Below are 24,694 nucleotides of genomic sequence, written 5' to 3' on the forward strand. Positions count from 1 at the left end.
GGTACGTAGACACACTCTCCCCCTCGTTGCTATGCATCTCCATGGATAGATCATTGCGTGTGCGTAGAAAATTTCTTGTTTTCCATGCAACGTTTCCAAAAGTGGTATCAGAGCCAGGTCTATGCGTAGATGATATGCACAAGTAAAACACAAAGAGTTGTGGGCGGTGATAGTCATACTGCTTACCACCAACGTCTTATTTTGATTCGGTGATATTGTAACGTGAAGCGGCCCAGACCAACCTTACATGTCCACGCACATGAGACCGGTTCCACCGACAGACATGCAACTAGTTTTGCATAAAGGTGGTTGGCGGGTGTCTGTTTCTCCTACTTTAGTTGAATCGAATTTGACTGCGGCCGGTCCTTGAAGAAGGTTAAAACAGGAAACTTGACGAAATACCGTTGTGGTTTTATTCGTAGGTAAGAACGGTTCTTGCTAGAAGCCCGTAGCAGCCACGTAAAACTTGCAACAACAAAGTAGAGGACGTCTAACTTGTTTTTGCAGGGCATTTTGTGATGTGATATGGTCAAGTCATGATATGATACATGTTACTGTATGAGATGATCATGTTTTATAAGATATCTGATAACCGGCAGGAGCCTTATGGTTGTCTCTTTATTGTATGAAACGCTAACGCCATGTAATTGCTTTACTTTATCACTATGCGTAGCGATAGTTGTAGAAGCAATAATTGGCGAGATGACCACGGCGCTACGATGGAGATGAAGGTGTCGAGCTGGTGACGATGGAGATCATGATGATGCTTTGGAGATGCAGATCAAAAGCACAAGATGATGATGGCCATATCATATCACATATTTTGATTGCATGTGATGTTTATCTTTTATGCATCCTATTTTGCTTAGTACGGCGGTAGCATTATAAGATGATCCCTTCACTGAATTTCAAGGTAAAAGTGTTCTCCCCGAGTATGCACCATTGCTACAGTTCGTCGTGTTGAGACACCACGTGATGATCGGGTGTGATAGACTCTGCGTTCACATACAACGGGTGCAAGACAGTTTTGCACACGCGGAATAATTGGGTTAAACTTGACGAGCCTAGCATGTACAGACATGGCGTCGGAACACTGGAGACCGAAAGTTCGAATGTGAATCATATAGTAGATATGATCAACATAAAGATGTTCACCATTGATGACTACTCCATCTCACGTGATGATCGGACATGAATTAGTTGATTTGGATCACGTATCACTTAGATGACTTGAGGGATGTCTATCTAAGTGGAAGTTCTTAAGTAATTTAATTAATTAAACTTAATTTATCATGACACTACTAGAAAAAGGCTTACTAGTGGCGCATCAGTTTTGCCCACTAATGGCGCACTACTGGTGCGCCACTAGCACCACGCCACTAGTATTTTGTACTAATGGCGCATCACTGGTGCGCCATTAGTATCTGGTATACTAATGGCGCACCAGGCAGTGCGCCACTAGTATAGGCCACGGTGCGCCATTAGTATGCCTCCCAGGGGCCATATTTACCCATGTGCCTAGCCATACTAATGGCGCACCGTGTGGAGATGCGCCATTAGTATCCTTTGGCATACTAATGGCGCACTGCGGTGTGATGCGCCATTAGTATGTATATTAGGGATTATTTTTTTCTTTTCTGATTTTTGCACAGATTATAAAATATATTATTGGACAGAATATAAGCAGCACCACACAGCAACAACAGATTCATCGAATACAATAGAAGATTAGTCTCGGAATACAATTCATCATATTAGTCTCCGAATTCAAAAGACCGAACAAAGATAGAACATTACAAATCTCGAGACCGCGAGTAGCGAGTTTGTCGAAAGTAATACTAATCCTAACAAGTCCTACTAATCATCATCATACAACTTCTACTCGTTATTAATAACAAGTCATACGATCATCATCCTGATAGTCATCCAACCAACCCTACTTAATTGTTCTTAGCACATGATCATCAATATTAGGCAGGACCTAAATACCCTATTTAAGGTAAAATAGCATAAAACAATATAGACCCTGACTCTCCATTATGGAGAATGGAGATCATCCTGTCTCCAATTCTTGCGCGGCGCTTCCTTTTGCTTCCAAGAACCTCCTTACGACTGTCCATACATTTTTTCCATTCTCTGATTAGCATGTCTCCACTTCTTCTAGAAATCCGGTATGGACAGTTGAGATTCGTAGGATGACCTGGATATAAGTTGAAAACACGAAGGTTGCCATTCTGATACATCAAATGAGGCACACAATCCTCAGGGATTCTCTGTTGAAAAACATAGTAATAACTTCATAGTTAGCAATGATGTACTAGTTTTAGAAGTATGCAAAAGATGCACGGATGTCGTAATAGTAAAAAATCTTACCAGGGTATCTCCATGGTAGTTACCGTAGTTCAACACGTGCACTAGTGGCACGTATTGACCATAATGTTGAGGAGTTTGATTGTAGATATTGTAATTCTCAAGATCAGTACAAAATCCAACCAGATGATTTTTCTCCTGATAAGTTAACTCGGAGCCATCGGTGTAGTGGGTTTTGTCTACCATGTTCCGCACATTTTTTGAACAATCAAAATAAGCTGTCAATGGAAATAAGTTGTCAAATATTTTGAAATAAACAATATAGATTAGTTAATAATTAACTATGTTTGAGAAACTCACATAGCGGTAGAACTGGAGGCGTATCAACAAGGACCCAAATGTCCATATTGTCTTGGTCGATGCCAGGATCACCAAGATCCATGGTGACAAGCATACCCTCATCAAAACCATACATCTTGCAAAATGCTTCCCAATTTTTGCAACCAAAATGAGTTACGCTCTCAGCATTATACAGATTTACTTCAAAATCCACATCATGATGTGTCCTTAGGTGAATTTTCTTCGTTTCAAAATTTTCATGATCTTCAAAATCCATCCTCTCCAAGACATAGCGTCTTGCATGGCATGGGATAAACTATACTCGAATTGTAAAAGATGAAATTACATGTTGAAATAGTTGAAGTCATGCTTAATTATGAAAAAAACACTTGTCGTCGTTGCGTACCGTTTCAACTTCGAAGGTCTCCTCGAGCTTAATGCTGAAGCGCCGATCATCGTCCAGGTGAGGCCTGTCGCACAGACCTCGACCGTCGTGGCACCAGTCGCACTCCCCGGGAGACTTTCGTCGTCCGATGACGACATTTCCTATGTTCATAATTCAAAACTACATCATCTCTGTTGGGTCCAATAAGATAATCCACAGTGTGGTGAAAACACGCCCATCCAAATAGAATATGTGGTATGGGCTTTTTTAGTAGGTCATCCTACCAGATTAGGGTTTATCGATGACGAGCAACTGACATTAGTAATAACTATGAGTAGATATCACACTTCTATATGAATAACACAAGAGGCAGTTGATCCTACTTAATTAAGTACTAAGAAATCCCGGCCCATGCATTAGTCGGAAGTGCCCCATATGTCCTATTTTTAGCAAAGTCATGCTAAAATTCACGGAAAATTTCAGCATGACCTTTGCTGAAAATAGGACATATGGAGTACCCGAATTTGCCGGAACGGAAGTTAATCGACATTCCGGCAAACTCAAGGGCCTCTCGGGGTACCTGCAAAATCATCACGACACGATGGTCGGAGACAAAACCCAGCAAACTAGCAATGGATGGATCAACACGTAAAACATGTCCAATAAGAGCATATAATTCAACAACTCCACTGAAAATGAGAGCTAAAAGATGCAGGGAGCACAAACAGCTCAGAAAAATCAATCCATCTAGCATTTCAGGTTTTGCTAGAATTACCTTTAACATCAGAAAAATCAATCCATCTAGCAACACCCTGCACTAGCCTGATGACAGAATAAATCAATTCTAGTCACATTGACACTCCTGGTTTTCTACAAACACCAAGTACTAGGGTACACAAAAGTTCTGAAATTTGTGTGCCTAACTGAATTAACTGAATTTTCAGTAACCGAATAAACTGAATTTTCAAAACTGCAAGAAGCCATTTAAAAAAAATCCTCTCATCTCATATGAGGAGTGCTAAATCCTCTCAACTAGTACTACAATCTGTAAATTGTTTGTACTGTAAAAAAGGTTAGGGAGAAAAGTTAATGAGGATGAGTCACATAAACCAATTCAGATCACTCCCTCCCCAACACTGGCAATGCTCACTAGATCTTTATAAACCTGGGTACTTGTTTGGGATAAAAATAATAGAAGGGATTTCAGAAAGGAGTTCAAAACATATAACATTGGAGGGTTAGATTCAATTTAACCTCTTGTACCTCCTGTACATGTGTGAATTAAGGAGTAGCAAGCACAGGAACAACAAAATTCAGAGATGACAGAAAATCAAGGCACAAATTACACAGAACCATGAAGCTAAAATATAACTATTTAAATCAAGGCACTGTTAGAAAAGACAACATAGTTCAGTACAGTCATGAACATAAATACTGCAGAATTTAGAGACCACTTAGTACTGTAAATTCAGTTAGCAACAAGACAGAGAAATTGCACTTAGATTTCAAAGAAAAATATGACTACTCCACACTGTAAATCATCAACATTGACACTGTAATAACTGTATACTCCACACTGTAAATAGACAGAACATTTTTATAGTAGCGTCAATGTGATTTTCAGTAGCAGAGATTCAGAGTCATTAGTTTTGAGTGTACATCGTGAAAAACCTAGAGGACGCCGGCGGGGAGAGAAACCTAGGGGGAAGGAGGGGAGGAGAGAGGAGGAATCACCTAGAGGACGCCGGCGTCGAGGAGGCTGCGGGCGGCGATCCGGAGGAAGGGGCCCGTGATGTCATCAGCGTCCTTGGCCGCCTTCTTGACCTTCTGAGCAGAAGAAGGCACGGGTGGTGAGAGGAGGAGGAGGAGAAGCTAGGGGGATGGGGGAAGGGAGGGAGGGGACGTACGTGCTGGGGCGGGGCGGCGAAGGAGCGGTGGGCGCGGGGGCGGCGGCGCGAGGGAGCTGCAGTGGTGGGGGCGGCAGGGGTGGAGTCCGGCGGCGGTCGGGGCGGCGGCGTTGAGGCAGCGCAAGACCACAGCGGCGGACGACGTGCAGGCGCGGCGGACGGAGGGGGCGGAGCAAGGGGGCGGCGGCATACGGTTGGGGTCGAGGAGTGGGGGATCTGGCGAGCGAGGGAGGGAGGGAGGCGACAGTGCGAGGGGAACAAGCGATTCTAATGGCGCACCTCCCACTGGTGCGCCATAAGTACGTCTATTCTAATGGCGCACCTCCCCCTGGTGCGCCATTAGAATTTTGTTTTACTTACTAGCCCGACTGGTCAGGTTATATTCCACCTAACCCTATCTCCATCAGAACACGCCCACTAGCCCGACTGGTCAGCACGCAGCACACACACTAGGAGGTCCTGGGTTCGATTCCCAGGCTCCCCAATTTTTTTATGCATTTAAAATGCTGTTTGATATTTATTTGTGTTTAAATATGTTCAAACTTGTTTAAATCATAACAGTAATATTTTTTTTATAAAAACAGTAATGATTTTTTAAAAAATATCATCAAATTTGTTATTTGAAAATATAATCAAATTTGCTTTTTTTGCAAATTTAGTTGCATTCATTTGTGACGGTGGAGCGGGCCGGGGAGGGTGCGGGGGGTCGTCGGCGGCGGTGGAGCGGGCCGGGGAGGGTGCGGGGGGTCGTCGGCGGTGGTGGAGCGGGCCGGGGAGGGTGCGGTGGGTTGTCGGCGGCGGTGGAGCAGGGGAGCTAGGGTGCGGGGGGTCGTCGGCGGCGGTGGAGCGGGCCGGGGAGGGTGCGGGGGGTCATCGGCGGCGGTGGAGCGGGCCGGGGAGGGTGTGCTGGGTCGTCGGCGGCTGTGGAGCAGGGGAGCTAGGGTGCGGTGGGTCGTCGGCGGCGGTGGAGTGGGGGAGGGTGCGGGGGGTCGTCGGCGGCGGTGGAGCGGGCCGGGGAGGGCGCGGTGGGTCGTCGGCGGCGGTGGAGCAGGGGAGCTAGGGTGCGGTGGGTCGTCGGCGGCGGTGGAGTGGGGGAGGGTGCGGGGGGTCGTCGGCAGCGGTGGAGTGGGGGAGGGTGCGGGGGGTCGTCGGCGGCGGTGGAGCGGGCCGGGGAGGGTGTGGTGGGTCGTCGGCGGCGGTGGAGCAGGGGAGCTAGGGTGCGGTGGGTCGTCGGCGGCGGTGGAGCGGGGGAGGGTGCGGGGGGTCGGCGGCGGCGCCCGGTGGAGCGGGGTAGAGGGTGCAGGGGGTGCTCGGTGGCGAGGGGGACCGGATCTGGCGAGGTGGGATAGCGATCGAGATGGAGGGGGATCGAGATCAACAGTGTCCATGAAATATACACTAATGGTGCACGGGGAGCAGTGCGCCATTACTAGCTTAAACTAGTAATGGCGTACTGCACCAGGTGCGCCATTAGTAGTTTTGCAAAAAAATAAAAAATAAAAAAAATATTTTAGTGGCGCACTATGTTGCTGGTGCGAAAATTGTTACTAATGGCGCACCACATGTCTGGTGCGCCATTAGTGGCCATTCCATCTATAGCCCTTTTCCTAGTAGTGTGAACTTAGTCCTGATAGTATTGGCATATCTATGTGGTAGATTAATGGCCCGTGCTATCGTTCCCTGAATTTTAATGCGTTCCTAGAGAAAGCTAAGTTGAAAGATGATGATAGAAACTATACGGACTGGGTCCGTAACTTGAGGATTATCCTCATTGCTACACAGAAGAATTATGTCCTTGATGCACCGCTAGGTGAAAGGCTTGCTGCAGGAGCAGATGCTGATGTTTTGAACGTCTGGCAAGCTTGATCTGATTACTACTTGATAGTTCAGTGTGCCATGCTTTATGGCTTAGAATCGGGTCTTCAAAGACGTTTTGAACATCATGGAGCATATGAGATGTTCCAGGAATTGAAGTTCATATTCCAAGCAAATGCCCGGGTTGAGAGATATGAAGTCTCCAACAAGTTCTATAGCTGCAAGATGGAGGAGAATAGTTCTGTCAGTGAACACATACTCAGAATGTCTGGATATCATAATCACTTGACTCAGCTGGGAGTTAATCTTCCAGATGATAGTGTTATTGACAGAGTTCTTCAATCACTGTCACCAAGCTACAAAGGCTTCGTGATGAAACTATAATATGCAAGGGATGGACAAGACAATTCCTGAGCTCTTCGCAATGCTCAAAACTGCGGAGGTAGAAATCAAGTGTTGATGGTTAACCAGACCACTAGTTTCAAGAAAAAGGGCAAGGGAAAGAAGGGGAACTTCAAGAAGAATGGCAAGCAAGTTACCACTCCCGGAAAGAAGCCCAAAACTGGACCTAAGCCTGAAACTGAGTGCTTCTACTGCAAAGGGACTGGTCACTAGAAGCGGAACTGCCCCACGTATTTGGCGGATAAGAAGGATGGCAACGTGAACAAAGGTATATTTGATAAAAAATGTTATTGATGTATACTTTACTAATGCTCGTAGTAGCGCGTGGGTATTTGATACTGGTTTGGTTGCTCATATTTGTAACTCGAAACAGGTGCTGCAGATTAAACGAAGATTGGCTAAGGACGAGGTGACGATGCGCGTCGGGAATGGTTCCAAAGTCGATGTGATCGCCGTCGGCACGCTACCTCTACATCTACCTTCGGGATTAGTTTTCGACCTGAATAATTGTTATTTGGTGCCAGTGTTGAGCATGAACATTATATCTGGATCTTGTTTAGTGCGAGACAGTTATTCATTTAAATCGGAGAACAATGGTTGTTCTATTTATATGAGTAATATCTTTATGGTCATGCACACTTGAAGAGTGGTCTATTTTTGTTGAATCTCGATTGCAGTGATACACATATTCATAATATTGACGCCAAAAACTGCAAAGTTGATAATGATAGTGCAACATATTTGTGGCACTGCCGTTTAGGTCATATTGGTGTAAAGCGCATGAAGAAACTCCATGCAGATGGGCTTTTGGAATCACTTGATTATGAACCATTTGATACTTGCGAATCATGCCTCATGGGCAAGATGACTAAAATTCCGTTCTCCGGAACAATGGAGCGAGCCAATGACTTATTGGAAATAATACATACCGATGTATGCGGTCCAATGAGTGTTGACGCACGCGGCGGTATCGTTATTTTCTAACATTCACAGATGATTTGAGAAGATATGGGTATATCTACTTAATTAATGAAACACAAGTCTGAAACATTTGAAAAGTTCAAAGAATTTCAGAGTGAAGTAGAGAATCATCGTAATAAGAAAATAAAATTTCTACGATCTGATCGTGGAGGCGAATATTTGAGTTACGAGTTTGGCCTTCATTTAAAACAATGTGGAATAGTTTCACAACTCACGCCACCTGGAACACCATAGCGTAATGGTGTGTCCGAACGTCGTAACCATACTTTATTAGATATGATGCGATTTATGGTGTCTCTTATCGATTTACCACTATCGTTTTGGGGTTATGCATTAGAGACAGTTGCATTCACGTTAAATAGGGCACCGTCTAAATCCGTTGAGACGTCACCATATGAGCTGTGGTTTGGCAAGAAACCTAAGTTGTCGTTTCTTAAAGTTTGGGGTTGCGACACTTATGTCAAAAGGCTTCAGCCTGATAAGCTCGAACCCAAACCGGAGAAGTGCGTCTTCATAGGATACCCTAAGAAAACAATTGGGTACACCTTCTAACACAGATCCGAAGGCAAGATCTTTGTTGCCAAGAATGGAACATTTCTAGAGGAGTTTCTCTCAAAAGAAATGAGTGGGAGGAAAGTAGAACTTGATGAGGTAATTGTACCTTCTCTCGAATTGGAAAGTAGCACATCAGAAATCCGTTCCCGTGATGCCTACACCAACTAGAGAGGAAGCTAATGATGATGATCATGAAACTTCAGATCAAGTTACTACTGGACCTCGTAGGTCGAACAGAGCACGTTCCGCACCAGAGTGGTACTGTAATCCTGTCCTAGAAGTCATGTCACTAGACCATGGCGAACCTACGAACTATGAAGAAGCTATGATGAGCCCAGATTCCCATAAATGGCTTGAGGCCATGAAATCTGAGATAGGATCTATGTATGAGAACAAAGTGTGGACTTTGGTGGACTTGCCCGATGATCAGCGAGCCATAGAGAATAAATGGATCTTCAAGAAGAAGACTGCCGATGATGGTAATGTTACTGTCTACGAAGCTCGACTTGTCGCTAACGGTTTTCAACAAGGTCAAGGAGTTGACTACGATGAGACTTTCTCACCCGTAGCGATGCTTAAGTCTGTCTGAATCATGTTAGGAATTGCCGCATTTTATGAGTATGAAATCTGGCAAATGGACGTCAAAACTACATTCCTTAATGGATTTCTTAGAGAAGAGTTGTATATGATGCAACCAGAAGGTTTTGTCGATCCTAAAGGTGCTAACAAAGTGTGCAAGCTCCAGCGATCCATCTATGGACTGATGCAAGCATCTCGGAGTTGGAATATACGCTTTGATGAGGTGATCAAAGCATATGGTTTTATACAGACTTTCAGAGAAACCTGTATTTACAAGAAAGTGAGTGGGAGCTCTGTAGCATTTCTAATATTATATGTGGATGACATATTGTTGATTGAAAATGATGTAGAATTTCTGGATAGCATAAAAGGATACTTGAATAAGAGTTTTTCAATGAAAGACCTCGGTGAAGCTGCTTATATATTGGGCATCAGGATCTATAGAGATAGATCAAGACGCTCGATAGGACTTTCACAAAGCACATACCTTGACAAAGTTTTGAAGAAGTTCAAAATGGATCAGTCAAAGAAAGGGTTCTTGCCTGTGTTGCAAGGTGTGAAATTGAGTCAAACTCAAAGCCCGACCACTTCAGAAGATAGAGAGAAAATGAAAGGCATTCCCTATGCCTCAGACATAGGTTCTATCATGTATGCTATGTTGTGTACCAGACCTGATGTGTGCATTGTCATAAGTCTGGCAGGGAGCTACCAAAGTAATCCAGGAGTGGATCACTGGACAGCGATCAAGAACATCCCGGAGTACCTGAAAAGGACAAAGGATATGTTTCTCGTTTATGGAGGTGATGAAGAGCTCGTCGTAAATGGTTACATCGTTGCTAGTTTCGACACTGATCCGGATGAATCTAAGTTATAAACCGGATACGTGTTTATATTGAATGGTGGACCTGTCAGTTGGTGCAGTTCCAAGCAGAGCATCGTGGCGGGTTTTACGTGTGAAGCGGAATACATAGCTGCTTCGGAAGCAGCAAATGAAGGAGGTCATATCTGATATAGGTGTAATACCTAGTGCATCGGGTCCAATGAAAATCTTTTCTGACAATACTGGAGCAATTGCCTTGGCGAAGGAATCCAGATTTCACAAGAGAACCAAACACATCAAGAGACGCTTCAACTCCATTCATGAACAAGTCAAGGAGGGAGACATAGAAATTTGCAAGATACATACGGATCTGAATGTAGCAGACCCGTTGACTAAGCCTCTTTCGCGAGCAAAACATGATCAACACCAAGACTCCATGGGTGTTACATTCATTACAATGTAATCTAGATTATTGACTCTAGTGCAAGTGGGAGACTAAAGGAAATATGCCCTAGAGGCAATAATAAAGTTGTTATCTTATATTTCCTTATTCATGATAAAGGTTTATTATTCATGCTAGAATTGTATTGATCGGAAACTTAAATACATGTGTGAATACATAAACAAATACCGCGTCCCTAGTATGCCTCTACTAGACTAGCTCGTTGATCAAAGATGGTTAAAGTTTCCTGACCATGGACATGTGTTGTCGTTTGATAACGAGATCACATCATTAGGAGAATGATGTGATGGATAAGAGTATAAGACGCATCCGTTAGCTTAGCATAATGATCGTTCAGTTTTATTGCTATTGCTTTCTTCATGTCAAATACCTATTCCTTCGACTATGAGATTATGCAACTCCCGGATACCGGAGGAATGCCTTGTGTGCTATCAAACATCACAACGTAACTGGGTGATTATAAAGATGCTCTACAGGTATCTCCGAAGGTGTTTGTTGAGTTGGCATAGATCGAGATTAGGATTTGTCACTCCGAGTATCGGAGAGGTGTCTCTGGGCCCTCTCGGTAATACACATCATAAGCTTGCAAGCAAACGACTAAGGAGTTAGTCATGAGGTGATGTATTATGGAACGAGTAAAGAGACTTGTCGGTAACGAGATTGAACTAGGTATGAAGATACCGACGATCGAATCTCAGGCAAGTAACATACCGATAGACAAAGGGAACAACGTATGTTGTCATAACGATTCGACCGATAAAGATCTTCGTAAAATATGTAGGAGCCAATATGAGCATTCAGGTTCCGCTATTGGTTATTGTCCGGAGAGGTGTCTCGGTCATGTCTATATAGTTCTCGAACCCGTAGGGTCTGCACGCTTAATGTTTGGTGACGATATAGTATTATATGAGTTATGTGATTTGGTGACCGAATATTGTTTGGAGTCCAGGATGAGATCATGGACATGACGATGAGTCTCGAAATGGTCGCGAGGTAAAGATTGATATATAGGACGATAGTATTCGGACACCGGAAGTGTTCCGGAGGGTACCGGGTACATATCGGGTCATCGGAAGGGGTTCCGGGCATCGCGGCAAAAGATATGGGCCTTATGGGCCAATAGGGGAAACGCACCAGCCACCAGGCCTGGTGCGCCCCCCATATGGGCCGAACCGGGGGGAGAAGGAAAGAGGGGAAGAGAAAGGAAAGGGGGGGATTCGACCTCCCCCTTCCCTTTCTCCCCCCTCCTCTTTCCTTCCCCCTCCGGCATGTATGGCGGGGGGGGGGGGGGGCTTGGGAGGAGCCCAAGTAGGATTCAGTCCTACTTGGGGCGCCTGCTGGCCTCTCCCTCCCTCCCATCTATATATATGTGGGAGGGGCACCCCTAGCACACACCAGACAATTGCCTAGCCGTGTGCGGCGCCCCCCTCCATCGTTTACACCCCGGTCATATTTTCGTAGTGCTTAGGCGAAGCCCTGCGGAGATCACCTCACCATCACCGTCACCATGCCGTCGTGCTGACGGAACTCATCTACTACCTTGACATCTTGCTGGATCAAGAAGGCGAGGGACGTCACCGAGCTGAACGTGTGCAGAACTCGGAGGTGCCGTACGTTCGGTACTTGATCGGTCCGTGCTAGAAGAAGTTCGGTTACATCAATCGCGTTGTTAAACGCTTCCGTTTATGGTCTACGAGGGTAAGTAGACACACTCTCCCCCTCGTTGCTATGCATCTCCATGGATAGATAATTGCGTGTGCGTAGAATTTTTTTTGTTTTCCATGCAACGTTTCCCAACGGGTACGCGCGCTCGCCTTACTACACGGACGGCGATGAGCTTGGCGGCTTCAACCCCAACATCACCTTCCTGCATGGCTTTGCGCTGCCCCCCCCCCCCGTCTTCAACCCCGACTGGCGCATGCCCTCCCCCGCATTTACCGCCGGCCTCAACACCCAGTACGACTACTCGCCGCCGACATACTCAGGCTCGCCTGCGCCGACTGTGCGTCGTGGACCCCTACCCTTCGCACCTAGATCGGCGCCACAGTTCAGCAGCACCGACGCCGACATGGACGAGATCATCACGAACGGCTCAGTCGTCGCGGCTTCGTGCCTTGGGTTCCACACGCAATACGAGACACTGGACACCACCGTCGACATGGAGGACGTTGAGCACGTCGATGCCGAGGAGGAGGTGGAAGAGGAAGAACCGGTAGAGCCAGCAGCCAAAGCGAGAAAGAAGAAGCGGTCGTCCACCGCCAGGACGGGCGAGCCTCGCGTCAAATAGACGCCAAAGGAAGACGAGTGCCTCGCCGAAGCATGGAAGACTGTCAGCATCAACCCGATCACCGACGCGAATCAGAACACCGACACCTACTGGAGAGGGGTCGAGACGGCGTTCGACGAGCACAAGTTGGTTGACCCCGACTTCGCCAGCATCCACATGGACAGCTGCGAGAAGGCCATGGCCAACGATTGGGCGACCATCCAGCAGGACTGCAACAAGTGGCATGAGATGCAACAAGTGACATGAGATTCAGGAGGAGGTCATGGCTCGCCCGGAGAGCGGCGCCAATGTCAAGCGTCAGGTATGTCCATCGCTCGCCGGCCCAGCTCTTCACCGTGTGCTTCGCCGACACTTGTTCTTCGTCTGTGCAGATGGTTCGAATGTTTGACCTATTTCGCCAGGACAACAACGACCGGGAGTTCAAGTTCCTTCATGTGTTCACCAGGATCGAGTCGTGCGAGAAATGGACAGAGTGCCGGCTCGCTCTCGCCAAGACCAAGGACGGTGTCTACAACCCACGCGCCTGCCTCGGCGGCGACGGAAGGGCGTCCTGATGGCAACAAAAGAGCCAAAGCAGCGAGGGACGCGGCACCCGCTGCCGAACGGCTGCAATCGCCGATAGAACAGTGCATCGCCGATGCTAAGAGCCACGCCACCAAGAGGGAGAAGAAATCTGAGGCGAGGTGGTCGGCGTTGATGAGGAAGCAAGACGCCAAGCTCGATCTTCTCAGGACCAACGTCGCCGCGAAGAAGAGGAACACGGACCTGTCATTCCTGATGGGAGCAGACATGGCGACGATGAACCAGCAGGTGAAGGCGTGGTACGTGGCGGAGCGCGACCACTGCCACTACGCCCACGCCGAGCACCGCAGCTGTGCCCACAACGCCGACGCCGCCGACCTCTCCCAGCCCTACAGTAGAGGAGCCTGTCGTTTGAGTTCCATGTCTATGGTTCCTACTCTTTTGATCGCCGGACTTTGGCTATGTTCGATCACCGACCTGTGACACGATGATCGCCGACCTGTGGCATGATGATCCCCGAACTTGTGTCGTTTTGCGGGAAAAGAGAACTTTGAATATTTTTTGCGTTTGGGGGCCGAAACCTGAGGGCGCGGCTAAAAATTGATTCCCCCGGACCGGAAAAACTGCCGGCGCAAACGCGGAAAGCCCTTTGCCGGGTGCGCTGGGGGCCAAATGGCTGGAGATCCTAAGTCTCTTACTTTGATGTAAAATAAAATTTGTTCGTCTCTTACTCTCACGGGAATATAGCTAGAGAACGTATCCAGTGCAACGAGCCAACTCGTGCACCAGATGCGCCGGCTTCACATGAGCCGTCAGATTGGAATATGAGGGACAGGATCAATCAAAGATGTGGGTGCTGGTACATTTTGCAAAGGGACCTTGAAGTGTAGCAAAATCGAGCCAAACAACCTCCAAACTCCACTTTGTTTCTTCCCCTTTCGCCATCTTCTGTACCACTGAACCAGGGCGCTAGGTTGAGCTAGGGTTAGCAGAAAAATTGGGTGACTTGGCGTCTCCCTCTCCTCTTCCTCGAGAACTCCCTCTCCCTCTCGGACCGCCGGCGTTGAAACACCAGCGCCCAGGATCCAAATCATGTAGTTGAGCGGCGGCTCGGTGTGATTGCGCTTGCGCCTATGTAGCGACGCGAGGTTGTAGCTCTGTGGATGGACCGTACTGCTGCATAGGATCCGTCCATCCGCCATTACAGCTCAACGATCCGAGGTATGTGCACTGTATTTCGTTCTTATATTATTCATGGGCAGCCATATTGGTTCTTCTGATTCCTCCTCAGTTGCCCAAATTCGTTTGAACCCATTTCAGAAATTGGACAGTATGGGCACTGAATTGATGTACGAGATGCAACCATAATGGTGAAATTTTATCACTAATTACAATTGTTAGAGAGGAATATAGATGTGCTATGTCTGCTCTGATAATTAGTCAAGTACTTCGCTCAATTTATACTAAAGTCGTACATGAACGACTGAGTATGTATGTGAAAAATGATTACCTGTGAGCCCGCGTACACGGCAAGAGTTTGTTCATTACTACTTTTTTTCTGTGATGTCAATTACTACTTTTTCCTGTGATGTGTACACGCAATAGTTTTTACGTGAAAAATGATTACCTAGAACTAGAAGCTCACATTTGCAGGCGTTTTGTTGAAGCATGCATATGATTGGTTTATCCAGTTCTGTATAATTATTCTATGTAACTCTGAATGAGCCTTACTGTTAGCTTCAGGAAGTTGATTGTATGACCTAGAAAGGGAATTGCTAAGCCTAGCTTCACATAGATTTCAAGATTTGATTTGTCTTTATGTGTAACTTCATTTTCCAGACAACTGCTATACATTGTGCTCATGTGACTATTTGGCCAATTAGCACAACCTTATTATTATGTGTACTGAGCACAATTCCTTTTTCTCATGTGTGTTGTTGCTCTGTACTGCAGCAGCAGCAGCAGCATCATCTGAAACTTTGAAGATAAGTGAGAACATGTTCAGCATCATTCATCATCTGAAACTTGGAAGATAATTGAGAACATGTTCAGCATCATCATCTGAAACTTTGAAGATAAGTGAGAAGATGTTCATCTGTAATAGATATTTTTAGCATCATCATCAGAAATTCTTGCTCTGTACTTTAGCAAGTGAGACACTTCTAATAGACACTCAAACAAGATTTAATTCTGCAAATATGTCTTAGTTTTTCAGCATTATAAAGACAATTGTTGTCCAACCAAATCACTTTTGATCTTAGCATGGCCTTGCCTGGATCGCTTAAGTTCTGTTTTTTTTCCTGAATTTGTTCTTTGGACTGCAGGGTACCCCTTATATGATAGAATCATGTTTCTTTCTACCAGGCAGTTGTATTGTTCGTACTTGGAGTTTCAGAGCCAGTACATATTCAGTGAAGTGCAACGGAAAACAGAGGGGATGGCGCCATGCAATCCATGATTAGTGTTAAGCCGTGAGTTGATGTAACTGGGGTTGGTTTGTGTGGTTTGGGTATTTTGATAAGCTTGCTCGTTTAGGTTAGTGTTAAGCCTTGAGATATGTTACCTGACAATCACACTTGATGGATACAGTTAAGCTATGTAATGTACGGTTGTAACTAGAAACCTCACAGATGAGTAGATCCATTAAATCTGTGTCTATTAGAAGAAAATCACTGTTTGCAGGCGTAGTTCGTTCAGGTTTTTTTGTTATATATACTCGTTGCATCAGTTCAAAGGTGAGTATTGCATGTGTAGAACAAGTGTGTCAAAATTTACTCTCACTACTAATGGATTGGTCACAGTAACCAAGTCTACTGAAGAAAATCTCTTTTTAAAACTTGAGAAAATGATTTTTCAACTTGGTCAAACAAAAAAGTTCGGTTTGATCACGTCTCCGCAAACAACAGCAGGATTGGGCATCAATACAGGATTGGGCAGTACTATTCGTAGCATTCAATAATACTACAAGGTTCCCTTTGTAAAATGTACCAGCAGCCCAGATCCTGTCCCTCTGATTCCAATCTGACGGGTCATGGTGCATTCGTTGCACGAGTTAGCTCGTTGCACTGGATACATTCTCAATATAGCTAAGGCAGTCCTCGCCTCACACACACGGACACAGAAGTGTGCGCTCATGCTAGAATAATGGCGGCCATGTCCATTGCAGCCACCACCTGCTGCTCCTCCTCCTCCTTCCCCGCAAACCACAGCCGGCACATCGCAACTTACTCCCGTGCGTCTCGCCTTCCTCTTCATCGGCCAGCTTGGCGTCGCTCTCTCCTTGCTGCCTCCCCGCCGGCGAGCCGCCTCCGCTTCCGCCCCCGGACCTCCCTGTCGGCGTCTCCGGCCGCAGCGCACGACTACGAGGCAAGCTAAGCTACCGATGTCTTGTCTTTGTCCCCCACTGCCCCTGCTTGTGCACTTCATTTTTCTTACCTTATCTGCTTCTGCGCGTCCGTGTGGGTGAGCAACCTATCCCTTTTCCCAATTCTGTCACCTCACGGTACCATTACCAACATATGATTGTATGATAGAAATCTTGATATCCCTACCTTGGCGACACCTTACTAGTACTTCAGTGTGCTGCACATGATTTCATAATAAACCCTGTTATATTAGAAGAAGAACGCCAGGGGATCTATTCAGAAAACCCAAGTATATGCATTTCGTTTTTAAGCTTTTCCTTGGTCTCCCATCTTGCTGATTTCTCAGCTATGCATTCCTGCGTACCCCATCAAACGCATCTGCACATTGCAGTACATAAAATAAATAAATAAACATTTTACAGATCATTCTGCGTTTATCTGTTTGTGCCCATATGTTAATCATGAACACCACTATAACACTTCCCTTGCAAAAGTATGGTACCGCATCTTTCTCGATCGAAAGATGACATGTTACGAGATTTATGCTTCATAATATAGCCTTTTCCTTTTAGTCCCGAACCACATGTGTGCCTATCTCTGCAAGCTCCTATAAGGGGTATAAGAGGTCAGTCGCAAAAAAAAAACGGGGTATAAGAGGTGGATATCTGTTCGTTAACCTACTGAAAACTCCCCTTCTGTGAATCCACTCCAAACTTTTACTCCCTCCGTCCCATAATACAAGATATTATCATAACCAATATGTAGGGACTAGATACGATGTTGGAAAATATGCAGCTTGTCATGTCGTTAAAAATAATCAGCTGAGGTTATATGTACCTATATAGTTTACCGATACAAACGGAGAGGTGGAGCTGAGGCTAGACATCGGAAAGCTTGGCATTGAGAGTTCAAGAGATGTTTTTGTTGATGTCGATGACATGTCCCTGCTCATCAGAGCCAAGTCTGATGGAACACTGAGGACTTTGATGAATGTTGGAACGCTATTCGACAGGGTTAAGTCTTCTGAGACGATATGGTATGTCTTGGTAATTCAGTAGCGGGCGGACTCTTGCCTGTGAGGATTTATCCGCTCACTCATCTCATTGTTACAGGTTCATTGACGAGGATCAGTTGGTGGTGAACCTGAAGAAAGTCGAGCAAGAGCTGAAATGGCCCGACATTGATGAATCTTGGAAATCCCTCACTGCTGGGATCACACAGTTGTTGACGGGGATCAGCGTTCACATAGTTGGTGACTCCACGGATATTAACGAGGCGGTCGCTAAAGAGATCGCTGAGGGCATCGGGTGCGTGCATTGCTGTCCTATTATAGAAACTACTTAACCTATTGCATCCTTGTTTCTGCTGCGCCTTTTTAACCAATATATAGATATATGTCCTACTCTTAGATTCGCTGCCACAGATACTACCACAATTGTTGGTTCTATAGCAGATGAGGCTCCTGAAATGTGTTTTGCTGCGTGTTTGCAGGTATCTCCCAGTTTGTACAAGTGAGCTGCTAGAGAGTGCCACTCAAAAGTCTGTTGACACCTGTACGTCATTTTGGTGCTAAAATGCGTATTCATTTCGGTGCTAAAATAGAACATAGATCATTGCCACTGCAGTGAGTTAAACTACATGTAGTTACCTGTAGGGGCGGCCTCGGAAGGAGTGGACTCTGTAGCTGAAGCGGAGTGTGTTGTCCTAGAAAGCCTTAGCAGGTCAGGTTTTCTTTTTCTTTGGAGCTTCTTTGCTTGCTTTGGCTGATCACTTGCCAAGTAAAAATGTGTGTGTTGCAGCCATGTCCGTACCGTGGTAGCGACTCTGGGTGGCAAGCAAGGAGCGGCGAGCAGGTTCGACAAATGGCAGTATCTTCATTCCGGGTTCACGGTGTGGTTGTCGGTGTCCGAGGCCGGTGGTGAGGAAGGAAGCCTTTCGCTTGGTTGATGATTATCTGGTTCTTCTTTGTTGACCTGCTGCTATGCTGTGCTGGGGGTGCAGACGAGGCCTCTGCCAAAGAGGAAGCCCGGAGAAGCGTTAGCACTGTTAGCGTGGCTTATGCCAAGGCTGATGTGGTGGTGAAGCTGGGTGGATGGGACCCGGAGTACACGCGAGCTGTGGCACAGGGCTGCCTTGTTGCCTTGAAGCAGCTCACCTTGGCAGACAAGAAGCTAGCAGGTACGCAACACCACTACATTTAGATTCCCTTTCACTAGGTGCATATCTGCAAGAAAAATGGCATCACTCGAGTGTTTGGTAAGAAACCTAGCAGACAAAATTTGCCACTGATTTGGTGTTGGAATGGCAGGGAAGAAGAGCCTTTACATCAGGCTAGGCTGTCGAGGGGACTGGCCCAACATCGAGCCACCCGGCTGGGATCCTCAATCAGATGCCCCGCCCACCAACATCTAGTCCAGCTTCAAGAGCCCTTTTTTCTTTTCTCTTCTTTTTTCAAGACTTTATTCCGTTGCTTAAGGATGTACACAAGCCTGTCCGTGCAAAGCGGGAAAAATACTCTTATTCAGGACCAAGAGTATGAAATGCCAAACTCTCTAGTTCACCCGATCCAACGATGCAATTATCAGGGTCGCTCTCTACCACTGAGCAGAAGTCGACACACACGCGAGAATAAACACACAATCAAGAAAATTAACAGAAAATGGCAATTATTAACTAAACTCAATGTTGATTGGACAAAAAACAAACTAGGAGGGTAAACAAGGATTCTTCCCCCTTGAAACCATCTTAGGTTCACAAGTATACTTGGACAGTTTCCTCTTTGCAACTACTAAAACAGACAGACAGACAGAGCGGCAGATTCACAGACAGACGCAAATAAACTCAGAAGACTACATTCCTTTCCAACTCATGATAACAAGTCGACCAGTTCCTTCCTCCAATCCATCATGGTCACTGACCTCGTGCCTTGGCTGGAGCATTTGCTGCTTCCCGCTTCGCCATCGGAGGCAACTGTTAAAAGATAAACACAAGCTTATACTTAGATTAACTAAATGTTGCTATTCTATAGTGCCCTAGGAGCACAAAGTTGTGTGTTAAACGGGCAGATAATGAATCAGGAGCTAACAGCGCCTCAGAAGAGAGAAGGTCCACACCTTATCTTGGAGCCGAATTATTGTGGATACCAGCATTCTGTCACCAACTATGAGACGCAGCCTCTTCACTAGGTCAATTCTGCTTATTTTCTTGGCCTGTTATAAACACAAACACAAGTCAACTCGGGCTCCAACAAGAAGGGGAAGGCCAGTTTTCAATTGAGAATATAACAACCAAGAACTGATGAATAGCAGACCTTGAATTCTTCATAACAGTTATTGATCATGTCCATTTTCTCACGAGGAAGTTTGGTTGAAATAGCAGCAAATAACATGGAAAAAGGCATCCAAGGTGTACTTGGAGCTTTTGCCATTGATCCTCCTAACATGGGGGCTTCATACTGACCACCCAATGCTGGAGATGCCTCAAGATTCATGTCCTGTTTCCACACAGAAGAACATTATCAACTGGTGTTTTGTGACTCACCCAACATAACTGACATGACATTGGTAATAACAGGAAACTTATCATATTTGGAGATTTCTATGAAACATTAAGACTACAATCAGCTCGAAGTTATAATCTCATAATGGAAGCACAGGTCAATTGTTGAGTCAGACACGCAATCTGAATAACTGAATGCTCCTGCTGCTCCAACAGTGGAACTTGTCTGTATGAGAACAGAAGTTGACTCTAGTATGACAGTACCATCTTTATCAACTCCCAATGTAAAGAACCTCACCTGTGACACACTGTCGGCCGAACTTGGACTCAAGACCAGTGAAGCATCAGATGAATCATGACAATCTTCTTGTGTGAAGAGGGAATCTGAAACAAAATGAGAAGGCTGACTTGTAAGAAAATTTAGATTGACATTTGTTATGAACTGCACAAAGCTAAATTAAATTAAATTTCTAAAATGATGACACAGTAGTTGCGATTAATTACCTTTGGCTTTAGATGGCAATTTGATGGTGACTACAAATTCAGAATAGATGTGACTATTCAGATTCATATCCCATACAATGTAATGCTGCGGGTTTTTTAGGTCATCTACACCGCTATCAAAATACTCGTTACTAGGCTGGTGCTGCTTAGATCCATGGTGAACTATTTCTACGTTCCCCATTACAACCCGGCACAACATCACATAGATGATGCCATTTTCATCAACATCAGAGTAATTCACACTGCAGAAAGTAATACAAAATATTGAATTTTTGCAATGGTTAGGGACAGGAAGTGTCAAAAAATAGAAACAAATAATAGACAAAAAAATACAATGGTAAGTTGACAACTAAAAACATGTGAACATGCAAGTGGAAGTAAATAAATGGTGCCAGAAACTATTTATCTACAAATAAGGAAACACATATGGCAAGAATAAGACAGATGTGAATATATACTAAACAAAAATGATGGAGGGGAGTAGATGCTCAGAACATTCAAGTAAGTTTTTTGCCAGCAGATGATACGAGACAGGAGCACATACCAGTTAATGGAGCAGTTAGCTGGTGCAAGGAGTACGCCAGTTCCATAGGGTGGACACCTAGTGGGCTTTTTAACTTGCAAGGTGCCATTCAGCATCATTTCATCCACAGCAGCTTTCGAGCAAGGAAGCCAAGCATAACGCACATTTGCATTACCATGCTGAGATTTAGTAATCTCTGCCTGCTTTTGGAAGAGATCATAGCGGTCTTCTCTATAATTATTCAAGAATGGCGTTCGGTGGATTCCAATAATATCCTTGGAACCAATAGCAGTACCCATTCCCTGCAGCAACATCTTCTGCACAACAGAGGTAGTTCCTTGAGCACGTGATTGCCCGCCCAGCTTATCTTGCTGTGGTTGACAACTAAAGACTGCAGGCAGCAAAGTGTGTGGTTCATTCTCTCCCACAGTTTCTCTATGATCACAATTTATTTTCCTGATGATACCCTTCTCGGCTCTAACTCTCTTAGCACTGGAAACCTCTTCAGTACTGGACTCAAAGTTTGAGCTTTCTGCGGAACTCTCTGATGCTCCATACTGGTCATTTATTTCACGTGCCCCGTTAGGCTCAGCTCTAACATAGACATGATCTCCATTGCCGAGATCTTTCCTCCTATATACTATCTGATCTTCAATAAGAACTTCTGGGAAGTAACGCCTTCCATTGTCATCAATCCAGGCGATTGGCCTCTGTAGACCTGACTTTGAGTCAATGAATGTCATGTGGACAAAGTCCAGCAAAAATAGCTGGTTCTGGTATCCTACTTCTGTGATGGTCTTCTTTGTCCGGAAATCAACTTGAGCCAGCTTGACAATTTTTTCTGGAAATTCTTTCCAGTTGCCACTTTGGCGGAGCAGAATACGCTTAGGTGATGCACTGGTCATGTAGTTCTGATAGCTCTGTAAAATCTGCTTGTTAAAGTGGCATGCGATGTTCGCCTTGCGATCTTCACCAACATACAACCTGATATCAGAGTTTCCAGTAGGATGCTGATGCGATTGAGAGGTGTGGCAGGCATCAGCATGATATGCAGCGGGGCTGTCCCACTTCCTCTTGAGGCTAACTATATTCTGTCCACATTTAGCCAACACCTTTTCGTTCATCGCAGCCATTGTAGCAAGCAGAAATGAACACCAAGCAGAGACTAATTCCTTCTAGCAAACTAAACCCCAACAAGTCTAATATTTACACTAAGCTAATGGAGGAACCTCTGAGCATAGACTACTTCAATATCGACGAGGAGAAAAAGAATATCGGTCGGGTGAGATAAGGGCAAAAGAGTAGGAAACCTGAAAAGGGAAGATAGTCGGTCTTATAAGCGACGAACAGAAAAAGGACAAAAAAACTAGAATATCTTAAATCAAGCAAACAGAATATATGCAAATCAAAGATCTCAGTACTCTGTCGGCAGCTAAACATACGAGTAAATTCCCCAAAACTATCATGTTACATTAGCACGACAAACAACGAACTAGATAAAATAAAATAAAAAGCAAAATACTTCAATATGGAATTATCTATTGATTTGCACCCATAAAGTCCTCATATGCAGAAACCGCCATTTGTTGAAGGGTGTGAGCACAAGAGTTCAGTCATATATAGCGCGCTTGAGACAGCTATTGCATTAATGGGCTCAGAAATTACAATTATCACCCGGAACTATCATGTATTCATTTGCGCGCGAAAATTATGCTTGGTAAACCAAATATTTGAAACAGCTTGCCTAATCAGGAGAACAGGGCTTTAAAAAACCTACTGCATTAATTGGGCTCAAAATTTATAATTATCACCCCAAACAAACACATATTCATCTAAGCGCGAAAAACGCTTCGTTGACCAAATATTTGAAACAGCTGGCCTAATGAGAAAATCACAGGATATATGGCTTGAAAAAATCTATTGCGTTAATAACGGGGCTCAGATATTACGATTACGACGCAGAACTATCATGTATTCACCTGCGCACGAAAATATGCTTCGTAAGCCAAATATTATTTGAAACAGCTGGCCTAATCAGGAAATTACATGAAGTAAAAGGCAAATGATGTCTCAAGTTGAATCTAGCAAAGTTGTGATGAAAATAACTAGTTCCTCACCACACAAACAAGATGGAGATAAGCTAACGCGAAATTCACAACAAAGATGGAATTTTTAATATTTAGCGAGTCAAGGGTGCACGGAATCCACTACGTAAATCCTAAATCTACAACTTTAGCAGTCAACAACCAGCTTCCCGGTGCCAGAGATGATCGAAACCGAACAAAAAAGCCTAGCTAATTCTCACAAAAGAAAATACACCAGATCGAACATATACAGATATAAAATTATCACACACGGCCTAACAATCGGGCGGGTCGCGTAGATCCATGCACGGGGCGAGCCGAATCGATCGATTCACCGACCGACGCTTACCTAGGGTTAGCGGCAGCATCAGCAGGGGTCACGGCGGAGGATATTGAGCGGTTCATCTTGCCCGATCTAACCCCCTGTCACCCCCCCCCCCCCTAGGACTCCCCTACGGAGCCCACTTTATCCCCCGGCTGCGATTGCCGGAGCTACCCCGCCGAAGACGCTCCCTCGGCCGGCGGCGATACGTGGCTGGTCAAAGCAAAGGACTCGGCTCGGAGAAACGCTGCGGCGGCGGCAAGGGGGCGGGGGCGGGGGCGGGGGCAAAGGCGAGAGGAAGGTCGGGGGTAGAGGAGCCGTGCGGCGGTGGGGGAAATATTATTGGGCGGAGAAATAACGCGGGTCCACGCCTTTGTCGTGCCCACTTGCGACCTTATTGTGCTCCACCCACCGCCTCCGCGGCCGACACGCGGGTCCTGGTGCGGGTCGGGCCCGCCTGGCGGTGGGGCGGGGTGCGCTAAACTTGGATGCCAAGTTGCGTGGCCGGAACGATTTTTCTTGGGCCGTAAGCAAAATGGGGACGCCGTGATGCCGACATCCAGCGATCGGACGGTTCACACCCGCGGTCAACGTTCTCTGCCCCGCCCGCAGCCGTCCGTCCGTCCGTGATGCCAGATATTCGCCGTCTAGCACTAGTTTTTTTGACGTCCGGACCGGTTGCGTGCATTATTGGGGTTCGTTCATGTCGAGTACGGGGTGACGTGCTCCTGATGGAACTTCGTGTTGGCCTCCGATTTGATTTTCTTATGGCTTGGGTATACATCGCAATTGCACTGCATGTTTCACGAACCTATCTATCAACCGACGTAGTATGTATCTATACGATACATACCACATGTAATTAAGTAAGTATGCTCTCGTCGAGGCTGCGTACTTTCAAGACTATTTCTGTCCCAGTCATCGGCAGCCATACCAGAGAAAACGAAGCTCGTTTGAAAAGGCTAGCCCTTAATTTACTCGCGACTCTAAGTGGCAGCATATAGATGTTCGAGTCATTTTCTTATAAGCTCGT

The 24,694-nt window shown here is 45.6% G+C and overlaps 2 protein-coding genes across 3 annotated transcripts; one reads left to right on the top strand and one right to left on the bottom strand.

The window, feature by feature from the left end:
* The first annotated feature begins 14,290 nt into the window (after nucleotides 1–14,290).
* Nucleotides 14,291–19,300, top strand: LOC109784663 (probable inactive shikimate kinase like 2, chloroplastic). Its single transcript, XM_020343263.3, has 9 exons — nucleotides 14,291–14,586; nucleotides 15,319–16,731; nucleotides 17,576–17,766; nucleotides 17,843–18,037; nucleotides 18,222–18,283; nucleotides 18,385–18,451; nucleotides 18,530–18,648; nucleotides 18,732–18,908; nucleotides 19,039–19,300. The coding sequence occupies exons 2-9, from the start codon at nucleotides 16,510–16,512 to the stop codon at nucleotides 19,140–19,142; spliced, it is 1,137 nt and encodes a 378-aa protein (XP_020198852.1). The 5' UTR covers nucleotides 14,291–14,586; nucleotides 15,319–16,509; the 3' UTR covers nucleotides 19,143–19,300.
* Nucleotides 19,301–19,379: 79 nt separating this feature from the next.
* On the bottom strand, nucleotides 19,380–24,038 carry LOC109784662 (inactive poly [ADP-ribose] polymerase RCD1). Of its 2 annotated transcripts, none has more exons than XR_012181539.1 (7): nucleotides 23,689–24,038; nucleotides 21,277–22,565; nucleotides 20,733–20,974; nucleotides 20,527–20,612; nucleotides 20,041–20,454; nucleotides 19,844–19,939; nucleotides 19,380–19,700 (listed from the first exon to the last, which is right to left on the bottom strand). XR_012181539.1 is itself a non-coding variant. In XM_020343262.4 (7 exons), exons 2-7 carry the CDS (start codon nucleotides 22,386–22,388, stop codon nucleotides 19,641–19,643), a joined length of 1,779 nt encoding a protein of 592 aa, XP_020198851.1. In that variant the 5' UTR covers nucleotides 22,389–22,565; nucleotides 23,689–24,038; the 3' UTR covers nucleotides 19,380–19,640. The 2 variants fall into 2 exon arrangements, 1 of the variants encoding a protein (XP_020198851.1); XM_020343262.4 differs by having other exon boundaries at nucleotides 20,041–20,223.
* Nucleotides 24,039–24,694: the final 656 nt, after the last annotated feature.

Source organism: Aegilops tauschii, chromosome 1, assembly GCF_002575655.3.
Source record: "Aegilops tauschii subsp. strangulata cultivar AL8/78 chromosome 1, Aet v6.0, whole genome shotgun sequence".
In the NCBI taxonomy this organism is placed as follows: domain Eukaryota; kingdom Viridiplantae; phylum Streptophyta; class Magnoliopsida; order Poales; family Poaceae; genus Aegilops; species Aegilops tauschii.

Excerpts from the sequence above, each read along its gene's own strand:
- LOC109784663 (XM_020343263.3), top strand. The coding sequence starts at position 16,510 with ATGGCGGCCATGTCCATTGCAGCCACCACCTGCTGCTCCTCCTCCTCC. Across the intron at positions 18,038-18,221 it reads GAGATCGCTGAGGGCATCGG|GTATCTCCCAGTTTGTACAA; the intron begins GTGCGTGCATTG and ends GCGTGTTTGCAG. Across the intron at positions 18,909-19,038 it reads GGCAGACAAGAAGCTAGCAG|GGAAGAAGAGCCTTTACATC; the intron begins GTACGCAACACC and ends TTGGAATGGCAG.
- LOC109784662 (XM_020343262.4), bottom strand. The coding sequence starts at position 22,388 with ATGGCTGCGATGAACGAAAAGGTGTTGGCTAAATGTGGACAGAATATA. Across the intron at positions 20,613-20,732 it reads ATTGCCATCTAAAGCCAAAG|ATTCCCTCTTCACACAAGAA; the intron begins GTAATTAATCGC and ends ATTTTGTTTCAG. Across the intron at positions 20,224-20,526 it reads CGGCCGACAGTGTGTCACAG|GACATGAATCTTGAGGCATC; the intron begins GTGAGGTTCTTT and ends GTGTGGAAACAG.